Source organism: Herpailurus yagouaroundi, unplaced genomic scaffold, assembly GCF_014898765.1.
Source record: "Herpailurus yagouaroundi ecotype Mexico unplaced genomic scaffold, PumYag 159, whole genome shotgun sequence".
Taxonomy (NCBI): domain Eukaryota; kingdom Metazoa; phylum Chordata; class Mammalia; order Carnivora; family Felidae; genus Herpailurus; species Herpailurus yagouaroundi.
The window spans coordinates 49,652,686-49,680,382 of NW_024412400.1; the positions used below are offsets into that span (position 1 = coordinate 49,652,686).

The 27,697-nt window shown below is 39.1% G+C and overlaps 1 protein-coding gene across 5 annotated transcripts in view; it reads left to right on the top strand.

The window, feature by feature from the left end:
- Positions 1 to 27,697, top strand: part of MME (membrane metalloendopeptidase) — a 102,491-nt gene that overhangs the window by 34,837 nt on the left and 39,957 nt on the right. For all 5 annotated transcript variants that reach the window (XM_040480542.1, XM_040480544.1, XM_040480543.1 and 2 more), the window contains exons 4-14: positions 2,140 to 2,301; positions 3,470 to 3,550; positions 3,637 to 3,732; positions 4,082 to 4,200; positions 5,982 to 6,047; positions 18,159 to 18,293; positions 20,495 to 20,596; positions 22,140 to 22,276; positions 22,386 to 22,479; positions 23,626 to 23,754; positions 24,724 to 24,822. In XM_040480542.1, coding sequence (XP_040336476.1) covers positions 2,140 to 2,301; positions 3,470 to 3,550; positions 3,637 to 3,732; positions 4,082 to 4,200; positions 5,982 to 6,047; positions 18,159 to 18,293; positions 20,495 to 20,596; positions 22,140 to 22,276; positions 22,386 to 22,479; positions 23,626 to 23,754; positions 24,724 to 24,822 — 1,220 coding nt within the window. The remainder of the gene's footprint in view (positions 1 to 2,139; positions 2,302 to 3,469; positions 3,551 to 3,636; positions 3,733 to 4,081; positions 4,201 to 5,981; positions 6,048 to 18,158; positions 18,294 to 20,494; positions 20,597 to 22,139; positions 22,277 to 22,385; positions 22,480 to 23,625; positions 23,755 to 24,723; positions 24,823 to 27,697) is intronic.

A 27,697-nucleotide genomic window follows, 5' to 3' on the forward strand; every position in this document is an offset into this window, starting at 1 on the left:
CTGGTTGGGGCAGAGAGTTTGAGTAAAAACACAGGAAAAAAAGAGAAGGTAGAGACTTTTTTTGATTAGTAAAGATTTAGAGGCCAAATTAAAGAATTTTGTAATTTAACCTGGGCAATGGCAAGCTACTGCCATATTCCAGTGAGAGAGTGGCCCGCAAAAGTGTATTTGGGGAAGTTTAATCTGTGAAAGATATGTGGAATATATACAAGTAGAGAGTTGGTATTAGCAAGATGAATAGTTGGGTGACTTCTAGCCAAAAGGGAGTGAAAATGTAAACTCATCACGACGAGTATAGGAAAGAGGCAAAGGAGTTACCAATAACCTAAGCGGGAGGGGGAAATACAGAGCGTTACCCAAAGTTCAAACCCGGGAGGCCATGATGATGGTTGTGCTGTGTACCAAGGTGCACGAGTCCAGACTATGGTCTGGAGACTACCCGTAGTTCAGCATTAAAGACTTGGAGCCTGTAGGGGCGCCTGGGTGGCGCAGTCGGTTAAGCGTCCGGCTTCAGCCAGGTCACGATCTCGCGGTCCCTGAGTTCGAGCCCCGCGTCAGGCTCTGGGCTGATGGCTCGGAGCCTGGAGCCTGTTTCCGATTCTGTGTCTCCCTCTCTCTCTGCCCCTCCCCCGTTCATGCTCTGCCTCTCTCTGTCCCAAAAATAAATAAACGTTAAAAAAAAAAAATTAAAAAAAAAAAAAAAAAAGACTTGGAGCCTGAAGTGGCAGCCAGGCAAACACATCCAGAGGGTGGTAAGAAGCCGAGGCTTGAGATTGAGCTGCAAAACAGACTTAACCATTCCAGGTTGGAAGAATCCACACAGCTCAGCAATTGTTTGAAGTTTTTTAATTAATTAATTCAGAAAGTGAAGTCTTTTCAAAAGCTCATTTGAGAACTTATACTCTCTTGATACAGATGAATTCTCAATTGGTCTTTTGTTTTTACTGCAAAACAGTTCAACTTGGATGAGAAAGAATGTGGGGAGGACAGTGGGAGGGTTTTCTCACTCTTCCAGGTGTAGGAATTGTGGCTGTTGGGCCTCCTGTGCATATTATCCTTCTCCTCAATGGCAGTAATTCATATTTTATACATCCTTCTATCAACTGCAGCACCTAGCACAGTCAGGGTTTTGCACTTTGTAAATACTCGGTGTTGGCTCATTTGTATTTTCATTGTAGTTTTTCAAAGATAAGAGTGGACATAAGAAAAGCTAATGAGCTTACAGCCGATTTTGTAATGACAGACTCTACATAAACAAGTGCAAATCGGATGTCAAATTTGAATTGCAAAAATATTGTGAGCGAGGTCCAAGAAGTAGTAATAGTAGAGTGATAAAATGCATTAACAGTCCCACAGGGGCACCTGGCTGGCTCCCCTCAGTGGAGCATGAGACGCTTGATCTCAGGGTCGTGAGTTTGAGCCTCACATTAGGTTTAGAGATTACTTTAAAAAAACAAAGAACATGGGGCGCCTGGGTGGCTCAGTCAGTTAAGCGTCCGACTTCAGCCAGGTCGCGATCTCACGGTCCGTGAGTTCGAGCCCCGCGTCGGGCTCTGGGCTGATGGCTCAGAGCCTGGAGCCTGTTTCCGATTCTGTGTCTCCCTCTCTCTCTGCCCCTCCCCCGTTCATGCTCTGTCTCTCTCTGTCCCAAAAATAAATAAATGTTGAAAAAAAATAAATAAAAAAACAAAGAACAATCCCACTTCCCTTAGAGTCTCAGAGACATTCAAAAGTCACAGAAATTTGAAAAGTAGAGTCAGCTGCTAAAATTAATAGAGTGAAGAGCCGCCTGTGTCAGCCCCAGGTTCAGGCCTGGTAAGGCAGACCTGTGTTCTTTGTTGTCATCTGAGATAGGAGCTAGCAAGAACCTCAGTTATTTGGAAGTGGGGGTGGGATGTAGGATGGGAAGACCGAGACCTGTCAGGAATAAACCTAACCAACTCTAACAAAGGAAGGGAGGACTATACATAGATAAGAGTCATCATTCCTCCTCAATTGACCATTAGAGAAGTAAGAAAAAGGAGCATCAGTGCAGTTGACTTGATCATAAAGGAGAAATAACATGCCTCTTTTCCCCCCTTCCAAACTACTTAAGAAATACACCCTTCATTTGATCTCCTTCATTCTCTGGTCTTTCAGCTGCTCGACTGATCCAGAACATGGATGCCACTGCTGAGCCTTGTACAGACTTTTTTAAATATGCCTGTGGAGGCTGGTTGAAACGCAACGTCATTCCTGAGACCAGCTCCCGTTACAGTAACTTTGACATTTTAAGAGATGAACTAGAAGTCGTTTTGAAAGGTTAGTGGAGTTTGTGTCTATGCATCAAAGATTTCTCTCTTAATATATCCATTTTTTAAAGATACAACTCTTAGCCATTACAGAGAATGTCACAGAAGATTAAAGCCGATAATCCCTCCAAGTTTTGTGGCTCACCACCAAGTCTCTCTGAGGGTGGTAACGCTGAAATGGATATGTTGGCATCTCAGCATTCCTGCTTTCATTTGTGGGTGCACATACAACAAAATCTGTCCTCTCTACAGGGTGGCATCTTACGCCATTTCACACAATAAGAAATTAATTGGGGTGCCTGGGTGGCTCAGTTAGTTAAGCTTCCGACTTTAGTTCAGGTCATGATCTCGTGGTCCAAGAGTTCAAGCCCCACATCGGCTCACTGCTGTCAGCACAGATCCGCTTGGGATCCTCTGTCCCCCTGGCTCTGCCTCTCTGTCTCCCTCTCTCAAAAATAAACATTAAAAAAAATTTTAAATGAGTTCATTGATTGCCACCAAACACCACCTCCATTATATTTTCCCACCCTGGCCCTGGGTTGATGTCGATATTGAGCCATTACTGTGTTGAAGATGTTACTGACGTTTATATCCCTGGGTGGGTATTTATTCTAACCCAGCTAAGATACTCTCCCTGGGAAGTTGAGGTAGTCTTGTCTAGTCTTCTGCTATCCTCCGTCTTCTGTTCCCCACTTCTAGAAGTTACTTTGTAGAAAAACAATTTTTGCTATTTTAGAACATCCAAACAAGTAGAATAATTCATTCAATTCATCTGGAGCATGAACAGTACAATCACACAAAGATAATTATTTCCAGCTATCGAGAAGACTATCATATTAAATTCCATATTCCTCTGCATTATTATTTCTTTTTCATCTTAATTTTAAAAAAACAGGAACTTATGTATGGCAGAGCAGTACACGTCGATGTTCACAAAAAAAGAGAATCTAGTCAAAAAGACTTTCATCTAACTTGGCTAATGAAATCAACTCCCAGTTCTGCACTAGGAATAATGATCTGGTAGGGGGTTTAGTTTTTCCTGGAGGGTTTTAGCATGGGGAGGGAGTGAACATACATACACAAAAGCAAGCTTTTTTTCTGAACCTGCACTGCAAATGTTAATTACAGCTGCAAATGAGCAATTGTATTGATGGGTTGTACTCAATGCTCTATTTCAGATGTTCTTCAGGAACCCAAAACTGAAGATATAATAGCAGTGCAGAAAGCAAAAACACTGTACAGATCTTGTATAAATGAATGTAAGTGCTCTTCCTTGTATTTCATTAAGAGAGTGCCAAAATATGCAAAGACTTCATAAGGAATTTGTTTTCATTGTTTCCAAAAGCCGCTATTGATAGCAGAGGCGGAAAACCTCTACTCAGTCTACTACCAGATATATATGATTGGCCCGTAGCAACAGAAAACTGGGAGCAGACCTATGGTAAGGTGATTTTCATTCTTTTTTAAAAATATAATTTCCAGGGGCGCCTGGGTGGCGCAGTCGGTTAAGTGTCCGACTTCAACCAGGTCACGATCTCGCGGTCCGTGAGTTCGAGCCCCGCATCAGGCTCTGGGCTGATGGCTCAGAGCCTGGAGCCTGTTTCCGATTGTGTGTCTCCCTCTCTCTCTGCCCCTCCCCCGTTCATGCTCTGTCTCTCTCTGTCCCAAAAATAAATAAACGTTGAAAAAAAAATTTAAAAATATAATTTCCATATAGAATCTATGTTATTATAGTATCACATTAATGCACTGAAACTTTTAAAAGTATTCTTCACCTTTCTTTGCTTTAGGTCCTTCTTGGACAGCTGAGAAATCTATTGCACAGCTGAATTCTAAATTTGGGAAAAAAGTCATTCTTAATTTTTTTGTTGGCACTGATGATAAGAACTCTGTGAACCATATAATTCATGTAAGTTTGTGGGCTGACAGCCAAGTTAGCTTTAAATTGTTAATAAAATTTCTGCATACATTGTTGTTGTTGGTATTTAGAAATAATGCATATTCTCATTTGAATTGCATGAGCAAGATAGTAATAAATTTGTACTGTGTCCCTGAAACCTGGATTCCCAATTTTGAAAGTATTCTCTTAATGCTGTGGTCGTGTCTCCCTTCTGCTACCTTAGGTTTGATACTGCTTTCTTCATAAAATAAATTAAAGAAATGAAAGGGCCCCCTAATTTGAAACAGCACCTGATTTCTCCATATGTTCATGAAAGGAGCATAGTTTGGTTTACATGAGTAATGCAAATCTGGAAACCAGAAATTTCCAATTGCTTCCCAAAAGGACACAGAAAAGGGATTTGGGGGATTTGGGGGTGGGGGAGTGGGTTTTTTTTGGTTTTTTGTTTGTTTTTTGAGAAAAGGATTTTGAGTACAGTTTTGGCTGTTACTAAAGAATATCTGAACTTTTTTCTCAGTGAAGGTAAATAAAATACTGTTCTTTTAAAATCAGTGTTTTAGATTTTTTCCCCCTCATGTAAGCCATTCATTTAGGTTTACTTAAGGTGTCACCTAAGATGAAATTAATACTTAATGAGTGTGTTTGGAATGGACTAAAATATTTACAGAGCTTTGTTTTTGGTCTCCTGTGAAAGAAAGTACCCCAAAAGTTGCAAGACACAGATTCATATTTATGTCACTGTGGTATAAATCTTTATGGCCATTTTTATTAAAATCATGAAAGGAATTGAACCCAGCTGTCTTCTACAGTGGGCCCCCTTCTCCCTTCTGGAATTCACTCCTTTGGCTCTTCAGTACCAGCATCCTGCATGATCACCATGAAGAGATTTCCTAGGGAGAGTGGGGAGGTTGGAAAGGGGGCAGAGCCCTATCTGTGGTGACACCTTCTGGCTCTTTCCATGCTAATCCTCTGGGTTCTGTTTCTTTTGTATTGTCCTGGGCTCTTTACAGCTGCTGGGTTTCTCACTTTAACCCATACATGCCCTAGTTTGCCCCGTACCCATCAAACCACGCGGTGCATAGGAAGCAATCTCGCAAAGCTGCACATGTGTCCAGGTGGCTCTCCAGGTGGTCCGGTGGACCAGACACACTCGAGCAGAGACTAGTTTCCTCTTTCACACACTCTGCTGTCAGCTGGGTCTGCTCAAGTGTTGAGCAGAGCAGGAGAGAACCGAGGAGGAGTCTCCCCTACCCCCCACCCCCAGGGTAGGGAATCTCAAAAAAAATCTCTGGCAAGATTTCCACTAGAGAAACAGTTGTAGAGTTACCACAGAGGTTTCCACTTTTTTGGTTTTTTCTCATCCCCATTAAGGGTGGGAGAAGAGAGTGTCTTCCAGGAGAGCATATTAGAATCTCAGGAAGCCAAATGTCCTGTAAATGTGTAATTTAGAAACTTCCAAGTCCTAGATTCTAACATGTTTTTGTCCACCTGCACCTTTGGTTTTGCATTAAAAAATTCTTCCTGGTGTATTTCATTCAAGTTTCTTTGGTTTCCCTCAAATACCTGCAGCATACTCTTCCAGATTACCTAACTACCCATCACTGTAAAACTGCCAAGTAGTATGGAAACCAGTGCCTAATTTGTATTCACTCATTGTCTGACTGTTGTTACCCTTATAAACAGCAAGAACACTAGGCTCTTGCTCATACAGAGATAGACATGCTTGTATTTTGTCCAACTGTCCCACATCAACTGAATGGTTTATTTTCTTCTTGGTATATTTTTTACAGATTGATCAGCCTCGACTTGGCCTCCCTTCCAGAGACTACTATGAATGCACTGGAATATACGAAGAGGTAAACAAACAAACAACAACAGAAAGCTACAGAAACAATTGGTGTAAACTTATAAATACCAAAAAAGATTAAGGCCAAATTTAAACTTAATATACATAGTAGTGAGCTTCCTTGGACTGAATGCATACTCTCAGCAGAATGAATCAAAGTCCTTGTTTTTATTTTTTTATTTTTGTTAATTTAAAAAAAAAAAATTTTTTTTTGACATTTATTTATCTTTGAGAGAGAGAGACAGAGACAGAGACAGAGCGTGAGAGGGGTAGGGGCAGAGAGAGAGGGAGACACAGAATCTGAAGCAGGCTTCAGGCTCCGGGCTGTCAGCACAGAGCCCGACGTGGGGCTTGAACCCACAAGCCGTGAGATCATGACCTGAGCTGAAAGTGGGACGCTCAACCCACTGAGCCACCCAGCTCCCAAAAGTCCTTTTTTTTTTTTTAAATGTTTATTTATTTTTGAGAGAGAGACAAGAATGTGAGTGGGGGAGGGGCAGAGAGAGAGGAAGACACAGAATCCAAAGCAGGCTCCAGGCTCCAAGGTGTCAGCACAGAGCCCGACGCTGGGCTTGTACTCACAAACCGCGAGATCATGCCCTGAGCCGAAGCTGGACGCTTAACTGACTGATCCACCCAGATGCTCCATGAAAGTCTTTTAAGGAATAAGGAAACTTGAAATTCCTTATTTGTGTCTTGATTCTTACTATTTAAGTCATATGACCCATTTTGAAAAGTGAATTATAAATGTTTCATTTCCTCTATAAATTGAGTCATTTAAAAAGTAAATGGAACTGCCCAGGTGGCTCAGTTGGTTAAGCACCCAACTCTTGATCTCAGCTCAGGTCTTGATCTCAGTTCAGGGTGGTGATTTCAAGTCCCATCCTGGGCTACACGCCCAGCATGGAGCCTACTTAAAACAAACAAACAAACAAACAAACAAAAACAGATAATCATGGTCTAGGGCAGTGCCATTGAGGTTCAGGGAATGGTCCAGTATGAGAAGGAGACACATCATACTCTATAGTGCCCTTTCAGAACCAGTCACCGGATGTGACTTTCAGAGGACTACCTAGGAAGGAGCATCGGGTTCAGACAAAGCTTTGCAGCCACTTTCTGACTCTAACATTGGTCAGGGAGCCAGGGAGCATCATATGCCACAGAACTGGGGGGTATTCTAGAATGCTTTGTATTATGTCACAGCCTTACTGCCCTCACACTGATGTTTGTGTGCCTATGCTTATTGATGTAAAACACAACACAAGACAAACCCAGCAATGGGACGTATAATTAGATATTTGGGGAAGATGTTATAAATGTTTTCCTCATAATTGTTTGGTAACTCAGAAATAAGTTTACGTTTGATGATCCTGATGGGTTACAAGGTAGTGATGTGGCTGAAATGACTTCATAGTGACAATTATTAGCTAAATATGTTTGTGTCAAGCATTTATTTTGCCTAATTATTAAGTTCAGATAACGTGGAATCAGTCCCCTGTAAAGTGCCTTTTTGAGCGGCTACACAACATTGAAATGAAGAAAAAGATATGTTATGAAAGGCCACTACTAGTAGCACAGACAGTCAAATGGAGGTGGGATATTTGAGTTCATTATCATCTAGTAACTGTGTGGGCTGTAGCTATTACAGGCTTTATGAGCTACTTCCTGCTGCAGAGTTGAGGGTGATTGAGGAATTCTGGCTCATTATGTTACACTGTCATCATCATGAACTGGAATGTTTCTCATATTCAGGATTGTGTCCTAAAACACATTAATTTTTCCAATCCTAAAAATACGTCCGGTTTTTTTTGACCTCTAATGTCTCTGATATCAGGGACTACCTGGCAGTCAGTGTATTTGGGGGGAAATTTATCCCCAGCCCCCCGCTAAAAAAAGCAGTTCTTAGGATGATGGTGTATTTGTGTGTTTTCGATTCAATGCTGTCTTGTAATCCAGAACAGGTCACACACTGGCCATCATAGACTTGAGTCTGACACAGAGGCATTTTTGCTTAACCCGCAGTTTTGTTTTGTTTTTTAAGTTTGGATTAGTTGCCAATATTGTTAACAATATTGTAAGATAATGATAGTGTGAGCTCTGCGAATCTAGATTTCTTGATAAATTAGTAGGGTTGGAAGCCCTAGGCCTGCGTTTCCAGGTGGCAGCTTTAGAGCAGAGCCGTGGTGGCTGCTGCTTTCCATAGTGCACTTGTTCTTCAGCCTTGAGCAGTCATTTAGATGATTACTGGGTTATATGGACTTCCTGGTCCCTGTGTGCCCTTGAGTTTGTAAATTAGTTGGGTTCTGGCTAAGCTACAGTAACAGAGACCTAAAAATACTGAAGCTCCAACCAGAGAGAGGCTTATTTCTATCTCCTGTTGTAATACAGAAGGAGGCGGGCAGTCAGGGGAGGAAGGAAACACTGCTCCATGGGAGTGGCTGAGACCACAGCTTCTTTGACCACCTTATTGCTCTAACATTAAGTCTTCTCATGTTTTATATTAGTCTGTTTGGTCAGAGTTGGTTCGCCAATGCTCTGTTCACATTTCCTGCCACGAGGAAAGAAAAAAAAAAAAAGATTTCTTTTTATGTAAGTGATGCAGAAGTTGCATACATTCCGTTGGTTAGAACATTGCCATGTGGCCACAGCTAAATTCTAAGTATTCTGGGAAATGTAGTCTTAAGCTGGGTGGCCATGTGTGTGCCTTTTAACATGTGGTTGACAGGGAGGAAAGCTCTATTACTAAACAGAAGAAGGGAATTTTGGATGCCAAAGACATAAGAGTAGGACTTTATACTAGGAAGGTTCTTTAAATGAGCAAATGATAGGGAAAAATCCAGCAGCATTGGCATTTACAGCCAGGAAGTTACCAGTTCAAATTAGGTGCCCCTCAGTGATCTGTATTAGACAAGGAAACACACAGCGTGCTTGCTGCCTTGCCCCGCTTCCATAAATAGGGCTATTGGTAATTGTACCCTCTGCTAACATCAGGCCCCAGAATACTTCTCAACTCGGTGCTCCAGCTCCAAGCAACCAGTCGAAGGGGGGTTGGCATATGGGATAAAATCTAATTTTCATCCTGGAAATGGATAATTACTAGAATATTTGTGGACCCTCCCCCTCTTTTCAAATCCATTAACTGCATGGGGCGGGGGGATGTCAGGGGGAGAACAAAGAATATGTGTGGCCACAGAAGAAATTCCATATTTTTCCTTATTGCCCTCATGATATATGCTACTCTCTCCCAGACACACCTACCTGTAATCCCTCACTTAGTTTCCATTCTGTATCCCTAGCCAGCTCTCAAGTAAAAGTTAATTCTAGTTTTCCCACTACCTTGCTATCTCTGAAAAAAGTTAACCTCTGTGAATAGTTTTTCCTTAGTGTTGTATTGCTTCATGAAAAAAAAATGATGAAAAGGATAGAGTAATGAAATAACATCTAGTGGAAAAGTTATAAAACTAGAAGAAATCTTAATATCATTGTATCAGTGTAACACTGGTCTTCATTGATTTTCTCACTTATAGGCTTTTATATATCTGCTCCCTTGCCTGGAGTACTGCTCGCGTACTTGCCACCTGCCCAGCCCTCTCTCTTCCTTTTCTCCTCACCCTGTCAATCTAAGTTTAAATTTTATTTCCTCATGAAGGCCTTCCCTGGAACTTGTAACTAGACGAAAATACCTTTATGTTCCCATAGCGCATGGATTTCTGGATACTTTTTTATTTAATGTCACTTCCCCCCCCCCAGGAAAGTGTAAAATTAGTGGCAACAGTGGCATGTCTCACTTATTCTTTGCTTCATTTCTAGTGTCCAGCGTGGTTCCTGACCCTTATTAGTTATCAAATGAATACTAAGTGAATCAGGGGATGAACGGAATCAGTAGATGAACAGTTGAGGGGGAAGATGGCAGGGAAGAGAGGAAAGAAAAGGAAGGTAGAAACACCCAATCTGTTAGAGCTCCCTCCTAGTTCCTCACCTTGATTTTGGGGCAAGTGTGAACTCTAGAATATCAGTGGCTAATGGACTATATTTCCTAAGTATCTTACAAACATCCTATAAACGATGTATCCCTCTTCCTCTTTTTAACGTCTAATTCTTTCTCTGCTACACTTTCAGTTTGTCTGAGATATATTCACATAGTCAGTGGGCCCCATACTTTTGCATTCCACATTATTTTATTGGAAATAACCAAGAGAAATTTTGAGGATTGGCATGAGGTCACCCAATTTTACCAGGAAAGGGGCTCCATCTTTGACTAGAGAAGCCTGGCTTCCTTGCCAGTCACTCTAACCAATGATTTTCAAACTATAGTGTGGAGTCTGATTCTGCAGTTATGCCTCAGGGACAGGGTCATGAGGGAGGGTCACATCCCCTCTTTGATCATAAGGACCCTAAACATAAATCTTGATCAGATCATTACCTAAGCCCATTTCCCCAGATCCTTCTTGGCTCCTCTTTGAGGATATCCAGCCCATTCAAGAAGTCTTCCTCATAATCCTAAGCTAAACTTATCATGAACAATGGAAACAGCACCTACTATGAAAGCGCATTCTGCTTCATAGAAATATGTTTGTGGTGTGTGTGTGTGTGTATGTGTGTTTGCTTTTGATACCCTCCAAATGGAATTTTTGTGTTGTGATAATTGTATGGCATTCAAAACAGTAAAATGCTTTGTGTCATTACACTACTAAGTAATGAAAATAGATGATGCATTTTTTTTCCCAAGAACTATCTCTCACCTCCTTCCTCAAAGACAAAACCTATTTTTCTCTTGTTAAAAGGCCTTCTTGCTTTTCAGACTTATTACGTGCTTTTATTCTGGCAGTTTCAAATGTTATGTTTTGAGAAATGCGGATGATATTCGTCTGGTTATCTTTCTGAACTTAAATACCTCTGTTCCTTTTCATTTTCTGTTCTTTCTGTCTCACTTAAAGAAGAGAACATGCCCTATGATAATAGAAACCAAAGATATATATTCTAATATTTCGTACATGACACATTCATATGTTTTCTTAACAATTAAGGTTACTCATGCACAGACTTTAAGAACTAAATGGGACATTAGAGGATTTAGTCCAAACTCTTCTCTTACAAATGAGGAAACAGAGACCCAAAGAAATAAAATGACTTGCTTAAGCTCACAGATTAAAAGATCCATGTGTCAGTTAAGAACATTAATTGTAGGGGCGTCTGGGTGGCTCAGTCAGTTGAGCGTCCGACTTTGGCTCAGGTCATGATCTCACAGTTCGTGGGTTCAAGCCCTGCGTCGGACTCTGTGCGGACAGCTCGGAGCCTGGAGCCTGCTTTGGATTCTGTGTCTCCCTCTCTCTCTGCCCCTCCCCTGCTCACGCTCTGTCGCTCTCTGTCTCTCAAAAATAAATAAATGTAAAATAAAGAAATAAATAAAAAAGAACATTAATTGTAAGTAATAAAACCTACTCTGATTAATTTGAATGACACACTACTACCTCACAGGACAGAAGTTGAGATTTGAAATAATTCTGTACGTTCTAAGGGTATAGTTTCTATGCAAAGAAAACAATAGGAAAGATACACATTACCCATAAAAGATAATCATCCTATCCATAATTTTTCATTGGAACCAGCCTTATGTGAGAAAGTTCTTGTATATTGATTGACTCACTGAAAGGAATGATGGCGTGAATTTTCTTCAGAAGCTACTCACCTTCAGAAGAGTCTCCCAACTCTGTATTTGAGGATAAATTGGAACAGTTTCCAAAGCTTCCCTTTAATTACCTCTAGATTATCAAGGCTAATTGTTACCTTGTCCTGTTTTGTAAAGAAATCTGTAGGTTAGCCACCCCAAATATTTGAAAATAATTGGGTTATAGATATGTTTATTTATGCTCCGTGTTTGTCTGAGAAAGTAGAATAAGCCAGAGTAGCAGTTTCCAAACCTAAGACCTCTTTGTGTGTCTCAATAGCAGGGCCCTGTGTAGCCACACCTTCTTGCCTACATGCTTCAAGACAATCCATCAGGATTTATTTTACTTGCTTACACATCAACAAAATATTCATTTGAACAGAGCATTTCAGGGCTAAAAGAAAAGTGAGCAAACCACTGGTCTAGCAGATTGGAACCAGAGGAGGTGGGGCAGAAATTGGAAATTAGAAGCCACAGGATATAGTGCTATAGGGGCATAGGAGGGAAGAAGGAGTCCAGAATCATGAACAAATTCAATCCACTTAGAAAAACTGAGGGCTCATGAAAATGGAGATGTTTGAGGGATGAGGATAGAGGACTTGGAACATGGCCAGGACGGTTGGAAGCCAAAAAGAGATGACCCAGGGTCTGTGTGCCTGAATAAGAGAAAATGCAGACCGGGAAAGAAGGAAGGAACAAAAGCTGAGGTTTGCAATCCTTTCAATGAGCAGGCGCAAGCTGGAATTGAGTTAAACCTACAGAGGATTTTGTTTGCTCACTTACCCAAAATACAAGCAGAGAGAAACTGTTCCAGACTTGGGCTGAGAATGGAAGTCTGATGACATAGGAAGTGAGGGAAACTTACTTAATATACTTAAAATTTAGCTTCATTTTTTAATTTATTTTTTAATTTTTTAAGTTTATCTATTTTGAGAGAGCAAGAGAGAGAGTGCACATGAGCAGGGGAAGGGCAGAGAGAGAGGGAGAAAGAAAGAATCCCAAGCAGGCTCCACACCATCAGCGCAGAGCCTGATGTGGGGCTCAAACCCATGAACTGTGAGATCATGACCTGAGTGGATCATGATGCTTAAGTGACTGAGCCACCAGGCGCCCCAAAATTCATTTTTTAAAATCAGTAGATATTTATTGAGCTTCTACTATGTGACAGATATTTTTCTAGGTGGCAGATATACCAAGGAAACAAGGCAGAAAAGTTCCTGTTCACCTAGAACTCCTGTTCTAATGTCAAGAGATAGAAAGCAAAGAAACAAGTAAATAATATAAGGAAATAAGATAAATGCAGACAGTAGTGTTATAAAGGAAACAAAACAAGGTGATACAAGGTGAGTGACTGGGGATAGGGGTCGGTGGAGAATTTAGATGTAATTTGGTTTGGTTTTTAAAAAGATCACACTGGCCGCTGCTTGGCTGACTTGATAAAACAGATTCTTCAAGGGAAACTGCTGACCTCATTTTGTCCTTTCTGGGCACCAGGTGACTAACAGTCAGGAGATTGTACCCAGTCCAGGCATCTGTATTTAACAAAATGTAAAAGAGCTTTTAAACTTGAGACTTAGTGAATATGACAAGAATATGTGAATATGACAAGACTTGTCTTGGCATGTGTGGCACTGACAAGAGAATTTTTTGAGATGGATTGAACGTGGTTTATAAAAGGAACTACATACAGCTTCTCAAACATCTGCAATAAACCTTAGAAGTTACACAATAAGTGCTCACATCAGTCTCTAGGTTCTCTTCATTCATAATCTGACGAAAGCCCCCAAAGAGTCCCCATGCTGGTCTACAGTGGATCCTCTCGAGTCTGGTGTTTCTCCTGCTCAGATTGGGTGCTCTTTCTCAATTCTGTCTGCAGTCCCTGCAGGGGAGCAGGTCTCTAGTGCGACAGGTGCGTGCTCCCTGACAATGATGTTTAAGCGGTCAAAAAAATAACAAGCCTTTTTGATGGGAAACCTGTCTTTCCCACTTGGTGTCCCCTGTGTGTTCCTTCAGGAAACTTTCTGTGAAGCATTATTAAAAATATCTGGGCATCCAAATGTCCATTGATGGATGAATGGATAAAGAAGATGTGGTATATATATATATATATATATACAATAGAGTATTACTCGGTAATCAAAAAGAATGAAATCTTGCCATTTGCAACTACGTGGATGGAACTGCAGGGTATTATGCTAAGTGAAATCAGTCAGTCAGTCATATGACTTCACTCATATGAGGACTTTAAGAGACAAAACAGATGAACCTAAGGGAAGGGAAACAAAAATAACATAAAAACAGGGAGGGGGACAAAACAGAAGAGACTCATAAATATGGAGAACAAACTGAGGGTTACAGGAGGGGTTGTGGGAGGGGGGATGGGCTAAATGGGTAAGGGGCATTAAGGAATCTACTGAAATCAGTGTTTCACTATATGCTAACTAATTTGGATGTAAATTTTAAAAAATAAAAAATAAAATTAAAAAAAAAAAGTGAGGAAAACTTCAAAAAAAAAAAATCCCTGGGCATCAGTGGATAAGAATAGCACAGTTCGATGACTTCTCAGTCATCTCCACATGACTCCTCTAGAAAAGGGAACGCAGAAAATTGGTAAGAGCTGGGTGTCCCAGGACAGAATCTTTGGAAGTGAAACCCTGATCCTTAGGTGGTTGTTGCCCTCAGGTACCCAAATATCAGCCAATCTAACTAGAAAGCTCTCTGTTCCTCCCTGGGTCTTGCTGTTGTTCATAAACAAAGATGCTAAATTTTGAAGGACAATAGTAATATGTCATTGCTCTTTTTCTCTTTGGCAACCAACAAATACCAGCTTTGTTCTAAGCAGGAGAAGCCCAATTTCTGAACAGAGCCAATTTATAAGTACCATTTTTTGGTCCTGCAAAATGAAGATAGTTCTAATTAGAGTGACAATTCATGGTCTTGGATGTTAGTAAATATCGTCCCATTGATAATATGTAATTTAAAAATTCACAAAGCTATTATTACGAATTTTACCATAAAACCATGTGAAACCAATGATCATCTCTGAACCTGCTATTATAGGAATTGGGATGTACAAAGGTTTATTTTTAAAAGGAGGGCTCTGGGGGTGCCTGGGTGGCTCATTCGGTTAAGCGGCCGACTTCGGCTCAGATCATGATCTCGCGGTCCATGAGTTCGAGCCCGGCGTCGGGCTCTGTGCTGACAGCTCAGAGCCTGGAGCCTGTTTCAGATTCTGTGTCTCCCTCTCTCTGACCCTCCCCCATTCATGCTCTGTCTCTCCCTGTCTCAAAAATAAATAAAACGTTAAAAAAAAAATTAAAAGGAGAGCTCTGTAGATATTTAGGTGGATTCTTTTTTTAAAAAAAAAGTTTTTTGATGTTTATTTATTTTTGAGAGAGAGACACACACAGAGTGTGAGTGGGAGAGGATCAGAGACAGAGAGGGAGACACAGAATCCAAAGCAGGCTCCACGCTCTGAGCTATCAGCACAGAGCCTGATGTGGGGCTCAAACTCACAAACAGTGAGATCAGACCTGAGCCGAGGACAGATGCTCAACAGAATGAGCCACCCAGGCGCCCCGATTCTTTTTCACATAAAGGATTCACTGTGTGAAGGCTTAAACAAGGCCACCTTATGACCACTGGCTGTGACCCTTGTCCTAGTAACTAATTGCTCTTTCAGTACCAAAAAAGAAAAATTGAATTTCAATTTTAAAAATATCCTGGCCAATGTACTATTTAAATGTTAAAATATACGTTGATTACTTTCTCCCCAAATCATGACAATTACTATCATTTGGCATATTACATATCTATAAGTATCTCAGGGAAGAGTATTAAAACCTTAGAGTAGAATCACATCTTGTAAAAAGGATTTAACAGCAGGAGTAAGCTTGGGTTCTGACAGCTACTAGATAAATTTGGAAGCCAGGAAAGATAATCAAGATACTAAGACACACTTTTTAATCAGTCATATTGGAGTAGTTGCCAGGTAATGGAGCTCATTAAAGGAGGTAGTGTATTCCATGTAGCTGTATTAAATATTCAAGAATCCCAGAGATTGGTGATATCATATGCTTCCAGTTTTCTGGGAAACCTTACCAGCTCAGCAGACTGGAAGCACCATCAAGAGTTCTTGTGCTTGCCTTATGCCAAGTTCTAGAGTCTTTAAATGAACCTGTAAAGATAAAGATACTGGAGTAGAACCAGTTTGCAGCATCAGTGAAGGGCAGGAGAGCGTTCTTGTTATTGCTTTCTTACCTCATTACCAAAAAAAGCATCCCACAAAATCAAAAGGAATCTCAGCAGACTGATACTGGAAAATTCAAATTACCATTTCCTTCATAGTCAGTAGTAATTCCCTGCTGAATGCAGATGAATTTATATGATTAGAAATATGGTTAATTCAAAATGCTGCATGCTTATACTTTGGAATAGTTGGTCCCGTGAGATGTGAAATCAGACATATTTGTTTACTTCAAAGGGAAACAAGAATTCTGATTACCTTTTAATAGGAAAAGAATGATTTGGTGAGAATATACATAAAAACATCCTTTTATCCCTGTTGCCTTAGTGGATTAGGTTTTTAATACAGGCCCACAGCTGAAAAAATAGTTTGTTCTATTGAGTAGCAGTTCCAAGAATAGAGATGCTAGCTGGATACCCCAGCATCACGGGGTATCCATGAAAACAGAAACCCTCTCCCTGGGGAACTGTTTACTTAGCATTTAGTGAAGGTCATAGAATGCCAGTATCTAAACCTTACTTTAAGTGGTCCTTTTGATTTTCAAATTGATAATACCTGTACATCTTGCTTGATAAAATATTTTTTTATTTGCCTGTAGGTTTTATGTTTGATCCTTTTAATGAGTCACTACAAATTCAGATGCGCCTTTTGTACTCACAGTGAATATAAGTGTGCTCCTTTGACTGATAATCAATAAGTAGGGATATTAAACCCTCTTGAAACTACAAAGTGTTAAGCGCTGTATAACCTCCCTTCGTATTTACTCTGTGAATGAGTATTAGAAGCACAGAAGTGCCCATTAACCACAAACTTGTGTGGCATGACTTCCCTAATCATGGTTGTCTGTTTGTCATTAAGCTGGTGCTAGGAACTTGAATTTTGAGTAAATTTTACGGGGTGGGATCATAATTTATTTTAATTGCTAATGGATAATAATGTCTGAATAGCAATGGGTTGAAATCTACATAAGTGGTATTCCATTTCCTGGTGTTGATGCCACTCTGAATTTGAGTAAGGCATTATATATTCTGTAAAAGGTTGATAATATAACTAGTTTATGGCTTACCTTCTCAAAGTTAAAATGCATGTGAAGATAAAATGGAAAGAATTGAAGTCCTTAGAAAAGCTCAAATATCCAGATATAGAAATTTTACATTGTGAGCCAAATTATGAGCACACAGTCTCATTTTCTGCTTAGACAACAACAGCAGCAAAAACAACAAAAATAAACAAAAAACAAATGCTTGGCCAAAGAAAAAATCCAAAGATGTCCTGATAATGTTATATGAGTTTGTGGCCATCTCTTCAAGAACATTTGAAAAGGACATACATAAGCATAGCAAATCTGAGAATGGAATTCAGTGAAATAATTTATTATTATTCAAGAAAAAATGCTAGGTTATTGCTTATCAAGTGTTTTTGCAACTGCATTCTTAGTAAGACAATTTAAAATAACTTGATAATGAATAGAAAATTATAGAATTCCCAAATCAAATAGTGATAAATTACTTAGTACCTTCAAATGATACTTTTTTTGTTCTGCTCTAATTCAAACACATGATGACTTTCTAAGAATTTGTGCAGGTCATTTCTTTTTCTTTTTCTTTTTTTTTTTAATTTTTTTTAATGTTTATTTATTTTTGAGAGACAGAGTGCAAGTGGGGAAGGGGCAAAGAGAGAGGGAAACACAGAATCTGAAGCAGGCTCCAGGCTCCAAGCTGTCAGCACAGAGCCTGATGTGGGGCTTAAACTCATGAACCTTGAGGGGCGCCTGGGTGGCACAGTCGGTTAAGCGTCCGACTTCAGCCAGGTCACGATCTCGCGGTCCGTGAGTTCGAGCCCCGTGTCGGGCTCTGGGCTGATGGCTCAGAGCCTGGAGCCTGTTTCCGATTCTGTGTCTCCCTCTCTCTCTGCCCCTCCCCCGTTCATGCTCTGTCTCTCTCTGTCCCAAAAATAAATAAACGTTGAAAAAAAAAAAAAAATTTAAACTCATGAACCTTGAGATCATGACCTGAGCCGAAGTCAGACACTTCATGGACAGAGCCACTCAGGCGCCCCTGGGCAGGTCATTTCTTTTAGGATTTAGAAAATGATATTTGTTTTGCTGTGCTTTATGTGTTACCAAAAATTAATAAATTTTAAGTTAAATCGTCATGCTAAATATTTAGAATGTTCTCCGACAGTTCATTGTTATTTATTTCTTGCAGGCTTGTATAGCATACGTGGATTTTATGATTTCTGTGGCCAGATTGATTCGTAAGGAGAAAGGACTGCCCATCGATGAAAACCAACTTTCTTTGGAAATGAAGAGAGTTATGGAATTGGAAAAAGAAATTGCCAATGTAAAACACATTTTTTTTAATACACTAGATTTTCACCACTCTTTTTTTCTTTTCTCCTCTCTATCATATTTTAAAGGTAAAATGTGCAACTTTGTAACCAACTGGTAAGAATGCATAGCTCAGTAATGAATCATTGACTTTATGAGGACCTTTGAAACTGTAGAATTTTGTAGTAAACTGGGTTCCTGATAGCCAGGAGGCATACTAAGTTTGGCAAATATTAAACTAGATACACTTAATTACTTATTATAAGTGGATTATACCAAAAGCCTATTTGCAGTCATTTGTTGAAATGTCCTTGAGATTCAGGGCACATGCAATTGCTATGTATAGTTTTCCTTTGCTTTATTTTAAAGTTTAAGGTGATCACAGAGATTGACTGTCCTTTTGCTTAGAAATACTAGTCCCTGAATATGACCACATGACAGTGTGATGTTACTGAGTTCAGACCACCAGGCTGGCTCAAAGGGTCTGACAGGCAAGGTTTAGCAGCAAAGCCCACAGGGTGTTTTCCTGAGTTTCCTCTAGTTTCAGATGAACCCTTGGAGTCTGAATTGGCACTTTCTTTTTTTTAAATTTTTTTTTAATGTTTATTTATTTTTGAGACAGAGAGAGACAGAGCATGAACGGGGGAGGGTCAGAGAGAGGGGGAGACACAGAATCTGAAGCAGGCTCCAGGCTCTGAGCTGTCAGCACAGAGCCCGACGCGGGGCTCGAACTCACGGACCGTGAGATGGTGACCTGAGCTGAAGTCAGACGCTTAACGGACTGAGCCACCCAGGCGTGAATTGGCACTTTCTTGTCTGACTTTGCTCTGACAAGAGTCCGAAGTCTCAAGGAGTGAATTCTGTCTAAGCAGTATCAAGGTTATTGATTAAACGCATGGTCAGGTTCAGTCTAGAATCTACAGACCTCTCTCTGACATTGCAAACAACAACCCATGTTCCTATATCCCTATGTGCTTGCCACTGCCCTCAGCATCTTGAAGACTAAAGATCTTTGAGGGCAATTTTAGCTTTCCTGGAGCTACATGCGACCAAAAATCTCCAATCAGAGCCAGACTTTGCTTGGAGCTGCAGCTGGATGAATGGCGTTTGGATGGGTTACATGTGATTCTGTGCTGGACACAGAGTGGTGAGAGGAGAATAGTTTATTGCCCTGGGTTTTTACCACTTGGCCGTTCCCAGACCATGTCATCCTTTGATCAGCCTTAGCTCTGTGATAGTTGTATCTTACCTCAGAATTATTCGTGTCTTTGTTTTTCCTTCTCTCTTAAATTCAGGTTGGGGTGAGGTCTTAGTCTTGTTTGAATCACCTGTGTATCTCTAACAGAATCCGGCTAATTATTGCATTCAGGAGATGTTCAATAAATAATTTTTTAAGTAGTGAATAAATAAGTACCTAAAGGGGAAATTGGAGCCATTGTCACCGAGAAATAATTCCCATATTAAACTTCTACCTTTTGTCTCTCCTCACTTAAAATTGACTTTGCTAATTTCAGCCACTAGTTGAGGAGTTGCTACTACGATTTTCTTTTTTGGTTGAGTGAAAAATAAATAAACAAGTAAATAAAACTGGATGCTGTTGAGTATAGTGTGTTAAACTAATTAGGTGGGATAGGAGTCACAAAAATAGAAGGTGCTGGCACTCTCCTCATATGACTGTGGTGTGCACTAGGAATTTTCTCTCTTACTGGCTTTAAATTCTTGCAGAAGTCATTATGGTTTTTGGTTTGTTTTTGTTTTTGTTTTTCCTGTCTGGATTTTACCTGGGACGCTGGATAGTGGCAATGAGGAGGTGGGAGAGAGTATTTGAGAGCTGCATTGGAGAAGACTGTATTTGAGAAAGTTATCATATAAAACAACCACAGCAACAACTGAGCTGGCCATGACCCTTAAAAAGAAAGAGGCCTGTGGACACTGTCTGTGTGGTTCAGCAGTTGTCAAAGTATAAAAAGATTTTTGAAGAATTTTATATTCGACATGGCAGCCAAATAGTGATGATTATTACTAAATATACTTAAAATCTCCTAAATTTCACTTCTCTTTTTGATATCAATTTATTTTAACCATTAAACAAGTATACAAAATAGAGCTTGAGTTATGTTGTACCTATTCCATACTTCTTTTTCCTTCATATAGAGTTATATTTTTCTAAATCATTCTTAGTTCTAAAACAATGATCAAAAATTAAATCCATAGGCTACAACTAAATCTGAAGATCGAAATGATCCAATGCTTCTTTATAACAAAATGACATTAGCCCAGCTCCAAAATAACTTTTCACTAGAGATCAATGGGAAGGTAAGTACCAAGTTTTATGTGCTCTGTTATTGTGCCATTTCTAAAATTATAACATTGAAATATAGTTGGTTAAAATTCAGTGATTATTTACTTTTTGAAATAAATTGAATGTCAAAATGAATTTAGAGGACACCAACCATTTGACTTGATGACAAGACTGGGAAAAAAAAAAACATGTGAAATCATTGTATTATATTTAATTAGAGTGAATTTCAAATTAAAACTCCTCTCAAGGCAGCTATGCAATGATATTAGACTATTGTAACAAAAAGTTTGGAAAACATTAAACTGGAAAATCCTTCTGAAATACAACTGTATAGCCATTGGACTTGGCCAGTCAAATAATAAAGCCACTAGATTTCTTTTTAACTCTTAAAAAGGATAATTTATTTATGGAACTTGCCATATTCTCGTCAAGGCCATCTATCGAGATGTTCCGAGCAATAGTGGAGAAATAGAACACAAGAAATAAGAAGAAAAATCTGTCTCATAGATTCCATTTATAAACAGTTGTAATTCATTAGCCAGTACATAATAATCTCTTTTGGGGACTATGCGTGTATCCTTGTGTATAAGTTCATACACATGATTGCGAAAAGTAGCAAGATCCATGGGAAAATCTACAAACCATCACATTCACTGATAGAATTCTCTTTGGCACTAATTACAGGAAAAAAAGGGAGGGGGGATATTTTGTAAAGGCATGACCTATTGTTAGGAATTTCTCACATGAAGCTGCTTAAAATAATAAGTGTTAAGGGTTTTAATAAATATGTTTGGAAACAATGGTCCGAACTACCAAAGGAAATTAAGACAAGTATATAGTACTACATACTTAGTGATCTTTATTTTTATGTACTTCCACATCTGTGTTTTTTTCTTATATCTACTGGTGGTTGAATAACCATTTAGAGAATAACAGATAAGATTTCATCTCTGAGCAGCTCCAAAGTGTAAAAATTGCATATGCCTATAGACCCAATATTGATAGTTTCAAATGTGTTGTTTGGCTTCATTGGACCATTTGTGTTGTATCTGTGACATTACTGTACCTCTCCTACAATAGTATGCTTTCATTTATAGCAGGATCTCCACTGAGATGTATCACTGTGTTTGAATGGATTGTTTAATATCCACCTTTAAAAGATAAACACTTTATACCCATTTAAATTTTTGCATAAATGTAGGAAGCTTTATTTTATAAAGCTTTTTCATTTTTTTTTTAATGTGAGTTAGACCAAGAAGATGACATCGAGCTTAATTTCTAGCTGTATATTCTCTATGCTTAAGGGCTTTGCTTTTGCTCTTAAATGGTTGGTTGAATGCTGCTCTCTAAATAATCATGCTACAGAACTAATTTCTATTCAGGAACTGATTGAAACAATGGAGGAAAAATCCCACGCAAATAAACTGGCCATTGTGGTAATTCTATAGTGATGCAAATGACACTCTAACCATGTCTGACTCCATAACCATAATTGAGTCTTAGAACCAAGAAGAGAAATCCAAAATGACTGAATGTTTTATGCCTGCTTTTTTCCAGCCCTTCAGCTGGTCAAATTTTACAAATGAAATCATGTCAACTGTGAATATTAATATTCCAAATGAAGAAGAGGTGGTCGTTTATGCTCCAGAATATTTAACCAAACTTAAGCTCACTCTTACCAAATATTCTGCCAGGTAGGTATGTCAGAGTGCCTATGTCCTCAAAATTTACATTTAATATCACTCTTTAGAAGCTTTGCAGCCTCATCTTTTCTGTTGCTGGGTGGTGGGTTTTTTTATACAGAGATCTTCAAAATTTAATGTCCTGGCGATTCATAATGGATCTTGTAAGCAGCCTCAGCCGAACCTACAAGGAGTCCAGAAATGCTTTCCGCAAGGTGAAGAAAAAATCTCTCTTTTCTTAAGACTTAACGCATAAAGAGATACATGGTTATGAAGGCTTGCCATGTGCTAGAATGTGGTGAACTTTGCCAAGAGTCAAAATGCCAAATGTTGGTTATTTTGCCCATATTTTGGCTCTGTTGCCTAGGAAAGCCAGCTTTCAAGGGCTTTGCCATCCCATGATTGTCTACTCTGGCAGCATGATTGAATTGCCCTGGAAGGAGATGCATTTGGTTATTTGAGCAGTTGGTGAGAGAATACTGGCTTGGTTTTTTGTTGTGTTAAACGTAACTGCAAGGGGGTCTATTTGAATAAATTTCATTTTCAGGTGCCCGTAGCACACTAGACATACAGACTGGTGGACTACTTTGATGTGGACAATCCACTGAGAGTACAGCTACCTGGAGACAACCTTAAGGCTTTTTACTAGGCTGTACCTGCATTATTTAAACAATCATCCTATTAGTGCTGTGGTGAGGGGAGAGGGCAGGAGGGATTGAAGAGGAAAAACTCTGGCAAACGTATTGATTGGTGTTATGGAAAGGAAACAACTGTTTATTTGACATTTCTAGCATTTACCCTTTGAAAGAAAATGTAGACAAAGGTTTGAAATTAAAGCCTGCAAAAATGGTCTTTTGCTCGATTTCCCTCACCTCAGTTAATTCCCTCGTTAGTACTTAAATTTATTCACATACAGTTCTTCTAAGTACTGGAAATTCAGCTAAATTATTAAAAAACTGAAATGTGTTTTCTTACATACCAGATACCTCCCTTGTTACATAAATTGAACATCACTTCGTGTTTACGTTTATGCAGTTGTAACTGTTATATATATTTTTTTGGTTTTGGTGGAAGGGGGGCCATTTTGTTGTTGTTTTCTAAAACTGTCTACAAGGGTATTCACCTGTAACGGCCCAAAGTTCCACTGGGATGTGCTGCCGAAAATATACCTTGTTTTCAGATTATTTGTAAGTAAATGCTCCAGTTGGATTACGTTTTTGTCTTGGGCAAGGACAACATGCCTTGTGAGGAGAAGCAGAATTTAGAGGACATAAAGAACAGAGTCCCTGTGAAATATGTGTTCTACCTTGCTCTGGCCATCTTCTCGTGGTCAGATGTCATTTCCTTTCTCTCGCCCTTAGGCCCTTTATGGCACAACATCAGAGACAGCAACGTGGAGACGTTGTGCGAACTATGTCAATGGGAATATGGAAAATGCTGTGGGAAGGCTGTACGTGGAAGCTGCATTCGCTGGAGAGAGTAAACATGTGGTAATGTTTTCAGCACAATACTCTTATCAGTTAATTGTTTCCATCAGTGGGCAATTACAATAGTTCATAATTGGGCTAAAGTTTATTAATTGGCGGAGAATCTCTGTATCACAATTTGTGGTTATTTCTCAACCACTCTTCTCCTTCCTCTCCCAAAAGATCTGCTTCTGTTTCTGATCTTAAAGTTGTCTAGTCCAAAACCAATCGTCCCCCGTCCCGAAACAATGTATTCAGAGTACCCACTCACTCACATGTTCTGTTGATACAGGTAATTGTAAATTCTCCTATTGGCAAGACTGACCAAGAATTAGTTTTCTGAAAAACTTTGAAAGTAAGGTTTTAGGGTTTATTTGAAATATCTAAAAAAGTACTCCATTTTTCATTGTTATTGAAATGAAGACCATGGAACTTAAAGACTAAGTGAAAGAAACTATTAAAATGCTACTTTATGCTTAATTGAACTACTAACAGTGATGACAGCTACTATTTTATGTGTTTTTTTATGATAATGGAAACCATTATGTTCTTTTTTTTTTTATGTTTATTTTTGAGAGAAAGAGAGACAGAGCACAGGTGGGGGAGGGCAGAAAGAGAGGGAGACACAGAATCCGAGATGTCAGCACAGAACTCTACACAGGGCTCGAACTCACTAATGGTGAGATCATGACCTGAGCCAAAGTCAGATTGAGCCACCCAGGCGTCCTGAAGCCATTACATTCTAAAGATAATTTTTTCATTAATGCATATATAAGATCTATTTCACCATTAGTGTCAATAGTAGCAAGATTCCTTTGAAAACATAATTATCCACATGTATCCATTTGTTTAGGTCATGGTTTTTCTATAAATTTACATGCATTAACATATTATTGAGTCCTATAAAGGCAGCTCAAAGCCCTGTTTGTTAAAATTTGTGTTACAGAAAATTAATTCATGGCCTAAATTTGTCTTCTGTTCCTTTCATTTTAGGTTGAGGATTTGATTACACAGATCCGAGAGGTTTTTATCCAGACTTTAGATGACCTCACTTGGATGGATGCTGAGACGAAAAAGAAAGCTGAGGAAAAGGTAAAAAAGAAACACAAAGCTAACTATTAGCTAACAATTGCTTTACAAGCAAAGATCAACTTTTAAGGAAGTTCAGAAGAAAGAAGTTCAAGGATTGCATAAAATTAAGCAAGCTCCTTCAAGATGTCATGTTTCCAGGAACAGTTTTCGTGGATAAAGATTTGTTTCTATGATTTTTCACCTTTTATTATCTCTTTGCATCCAGCTCCTACTGTCCATGTTCAGTTCAAACCTTTGAAAGATCTCCAATTTTCCTTTTTTTTTTTTTAAGGAGTCTTCAGAAAACAAGGAAAAATCTTAGATGAACAAGAACCGAAAGATACTATCAATGGTTCATCTCCTCTTTTCATAAAGCTTATGCAAAAGGACTCTACTAAAGCCTAAAAAATATCCCTTAATGTTTAATGCAGATTTCCAGCTCAAGTTTTAGAAAACATGCCTGATTTAGACTTTTATATGACCTAGGGAGAAAAGTGCTAAATTTCTGTAAGTGTAAGGTGATGCATTATTTGAGTATTACATGGTGATCTACAGTTAAAGGGATGTTGAAGGAGCCTTGTTATAACTATTCTTATCTACCCCATTGTGCACCTGTTACTGGGACTTCTCATATCTTGCATAAGAACAAAGGTGTCAGGGCTTCTGGGTGGCTTAGTGGGTTAAGTGTCCGACTTTGGCTCAGGTCACGATCTCATGGTTCATGGGTTTAAGCCTGGCGTCAGGCTCTGCACTGACAGCTCAGAGCCTGGAACCTGCTTCAGATTCTGTGTCTCCCTCTGTCCTCCCTGACTCATGCTCTGTCTCTCTCAAAAAAATGAATAAATGTTAAAAAAAATTTTTTTTAAAGAATAAAGGTGTCAGATGCCTAAGGAAATCTTAGGTTTAAACTTACTACGGTCATTTGTCTTGATAACTATATAAAACTAGAAGGAATATGTCCAGTGGAAATTCTATATACTTTGGCAGCAAAATTCACATGCAACCTGATAATTCCTCTATAGTTGGGATGGCAAGAAGAACAGACCATTCTTCAAACTGATACAGAAAGAGTCTATGAACCTACTATAATAAAAAACCAAGATACAGTCTAGTTCTTTCCAGGATTAAATCATGTGGAAGGACTATCTTTTTCAGTATTCTCAAAGCTGGAGATAGGTTAGGTCTAGAATTTAGGCACCAAAGTATATCTGTCTTTTCATCACTCAGAAATTCCTCAGAAATTCAGGCCGGGTCTACTCCTTTCATGGTCTAGCTATCTTGACCTGGGTCTATTTGATGTAGCACAACTGGATTATGCTAGATCATCATTTCCCAAGGCAGTATCATAAGCCACTGAACCCACAAGTAGTTCCCTGAAGAAGACTCTCACGGTCAAAGAATTTAGGGAACATTTCCTGTAGGAAGACTTTCCTGATCCCACCCTAGACTAGGTTACATGCTTCTAGGAGATGATTTTAAGGCACCATACCTAACACTCATTACATCATCTGTCATTGAACTTTATGGTAAGCTCTCTGGGGGGAGAAATTTTTTCCTAGCATTGTATTCTCAGCCCCTTACAAAGTACCTGACTCATCATAGATGCTTGAATATGTATTGAGTGAGTAAATAGACAAATTAATTCCTTATGCTTACAATTGGACACTTACAATTACCTAATTTTAAGCTGCTTAATGTTTTTGTCACAGTATTTACCCAAAGTATTTGACAATAAATCCTTTTTATGTAGACCTAATTCTGTAGTTTGTGTCCCTTAGGACACTCTTTGGGGAAGTGTCTTCTAGAAAATAAAAAACCTCTGAGAAGGGGCTGATGGTAATGGGCAGTGGTATGGAAACCTACAAGAAAATGGGCTTGGCCTAAAACAGACTTACGCATATCCTGTCTGATCCACTGCGGAAATCCTGTGCTTATGAAACAGATTTGTAGCATAATTAAATTACTTTTTTAGGTTTTTATCTATTTATTTTGAAAGAGAGAGAAAGTGAGCAGGGGAGGGGCAGAAAGAGGGAGAGAGAGGATCCTAAGCAGGCTCCACACCATCAGCACAGGACCCGAAGCGGGGCTCAAACTCACAAACTGTGAGATCATGACCCGAGCCGAAACCAAGAGTCGGACGTTCAACTGACTGAGCCACCCAGGCGCCCTGCATAATTAAAATATTTAAGAGCAATGTAATATGATAGAATCAAAAGTCAAATATCTTTGAAAAAAGGAGAGAAATAAAAAATGGAAAGATATTGCAATAGTAAACTAGTAATAAAATAATAAAAAAATAAGTAAACAATTTTAAAATAATAAAAATAAAAATTAGCAAGGGTAGTAAGCAAGTGGTAAACATGAGCTAGTACAACAAGGCAAGTCCTGTCTTCTACTCATTTAAATAATGCCATTCATTTAACTGTGGAAGATAGATACACTGGCCTTGGAGACCAAAAGAGAACATATAAACTCCAGGACTCCATACTCAGAAAGAACATTAGCACTAAACTTATAAGCCCATATCTGTTTTCTCAGCCAAATCAGTGAAATGGAAAGACAATTATAAGCTGGTAGAATGGAAGCTCTATTACTTACCCCTCCTAAGAAATGGAAGAAAAAAGCCTTTCAGAGAAAAATTTCATAGAAGTACAATACATGAGGAACAATGACTTGTCAGTTTTCATTTTGGTTTTCTTGGGAAAGCTGGAGCCTATAAGAATAGGGTATTAGAAGCTAAATTTCAGAACCGGTTTTTGTTTATTTTCAACCCCAGGGAGAAGCCATTGCAAAGATCTCTATTTAAGTGTTGTCAGATACTATTTTTGTAAACAGTATGGAGCAGGTTATTCAATTGGCAGTCATGGGCAAATTATAATGTTTGCATTTAAAAAAA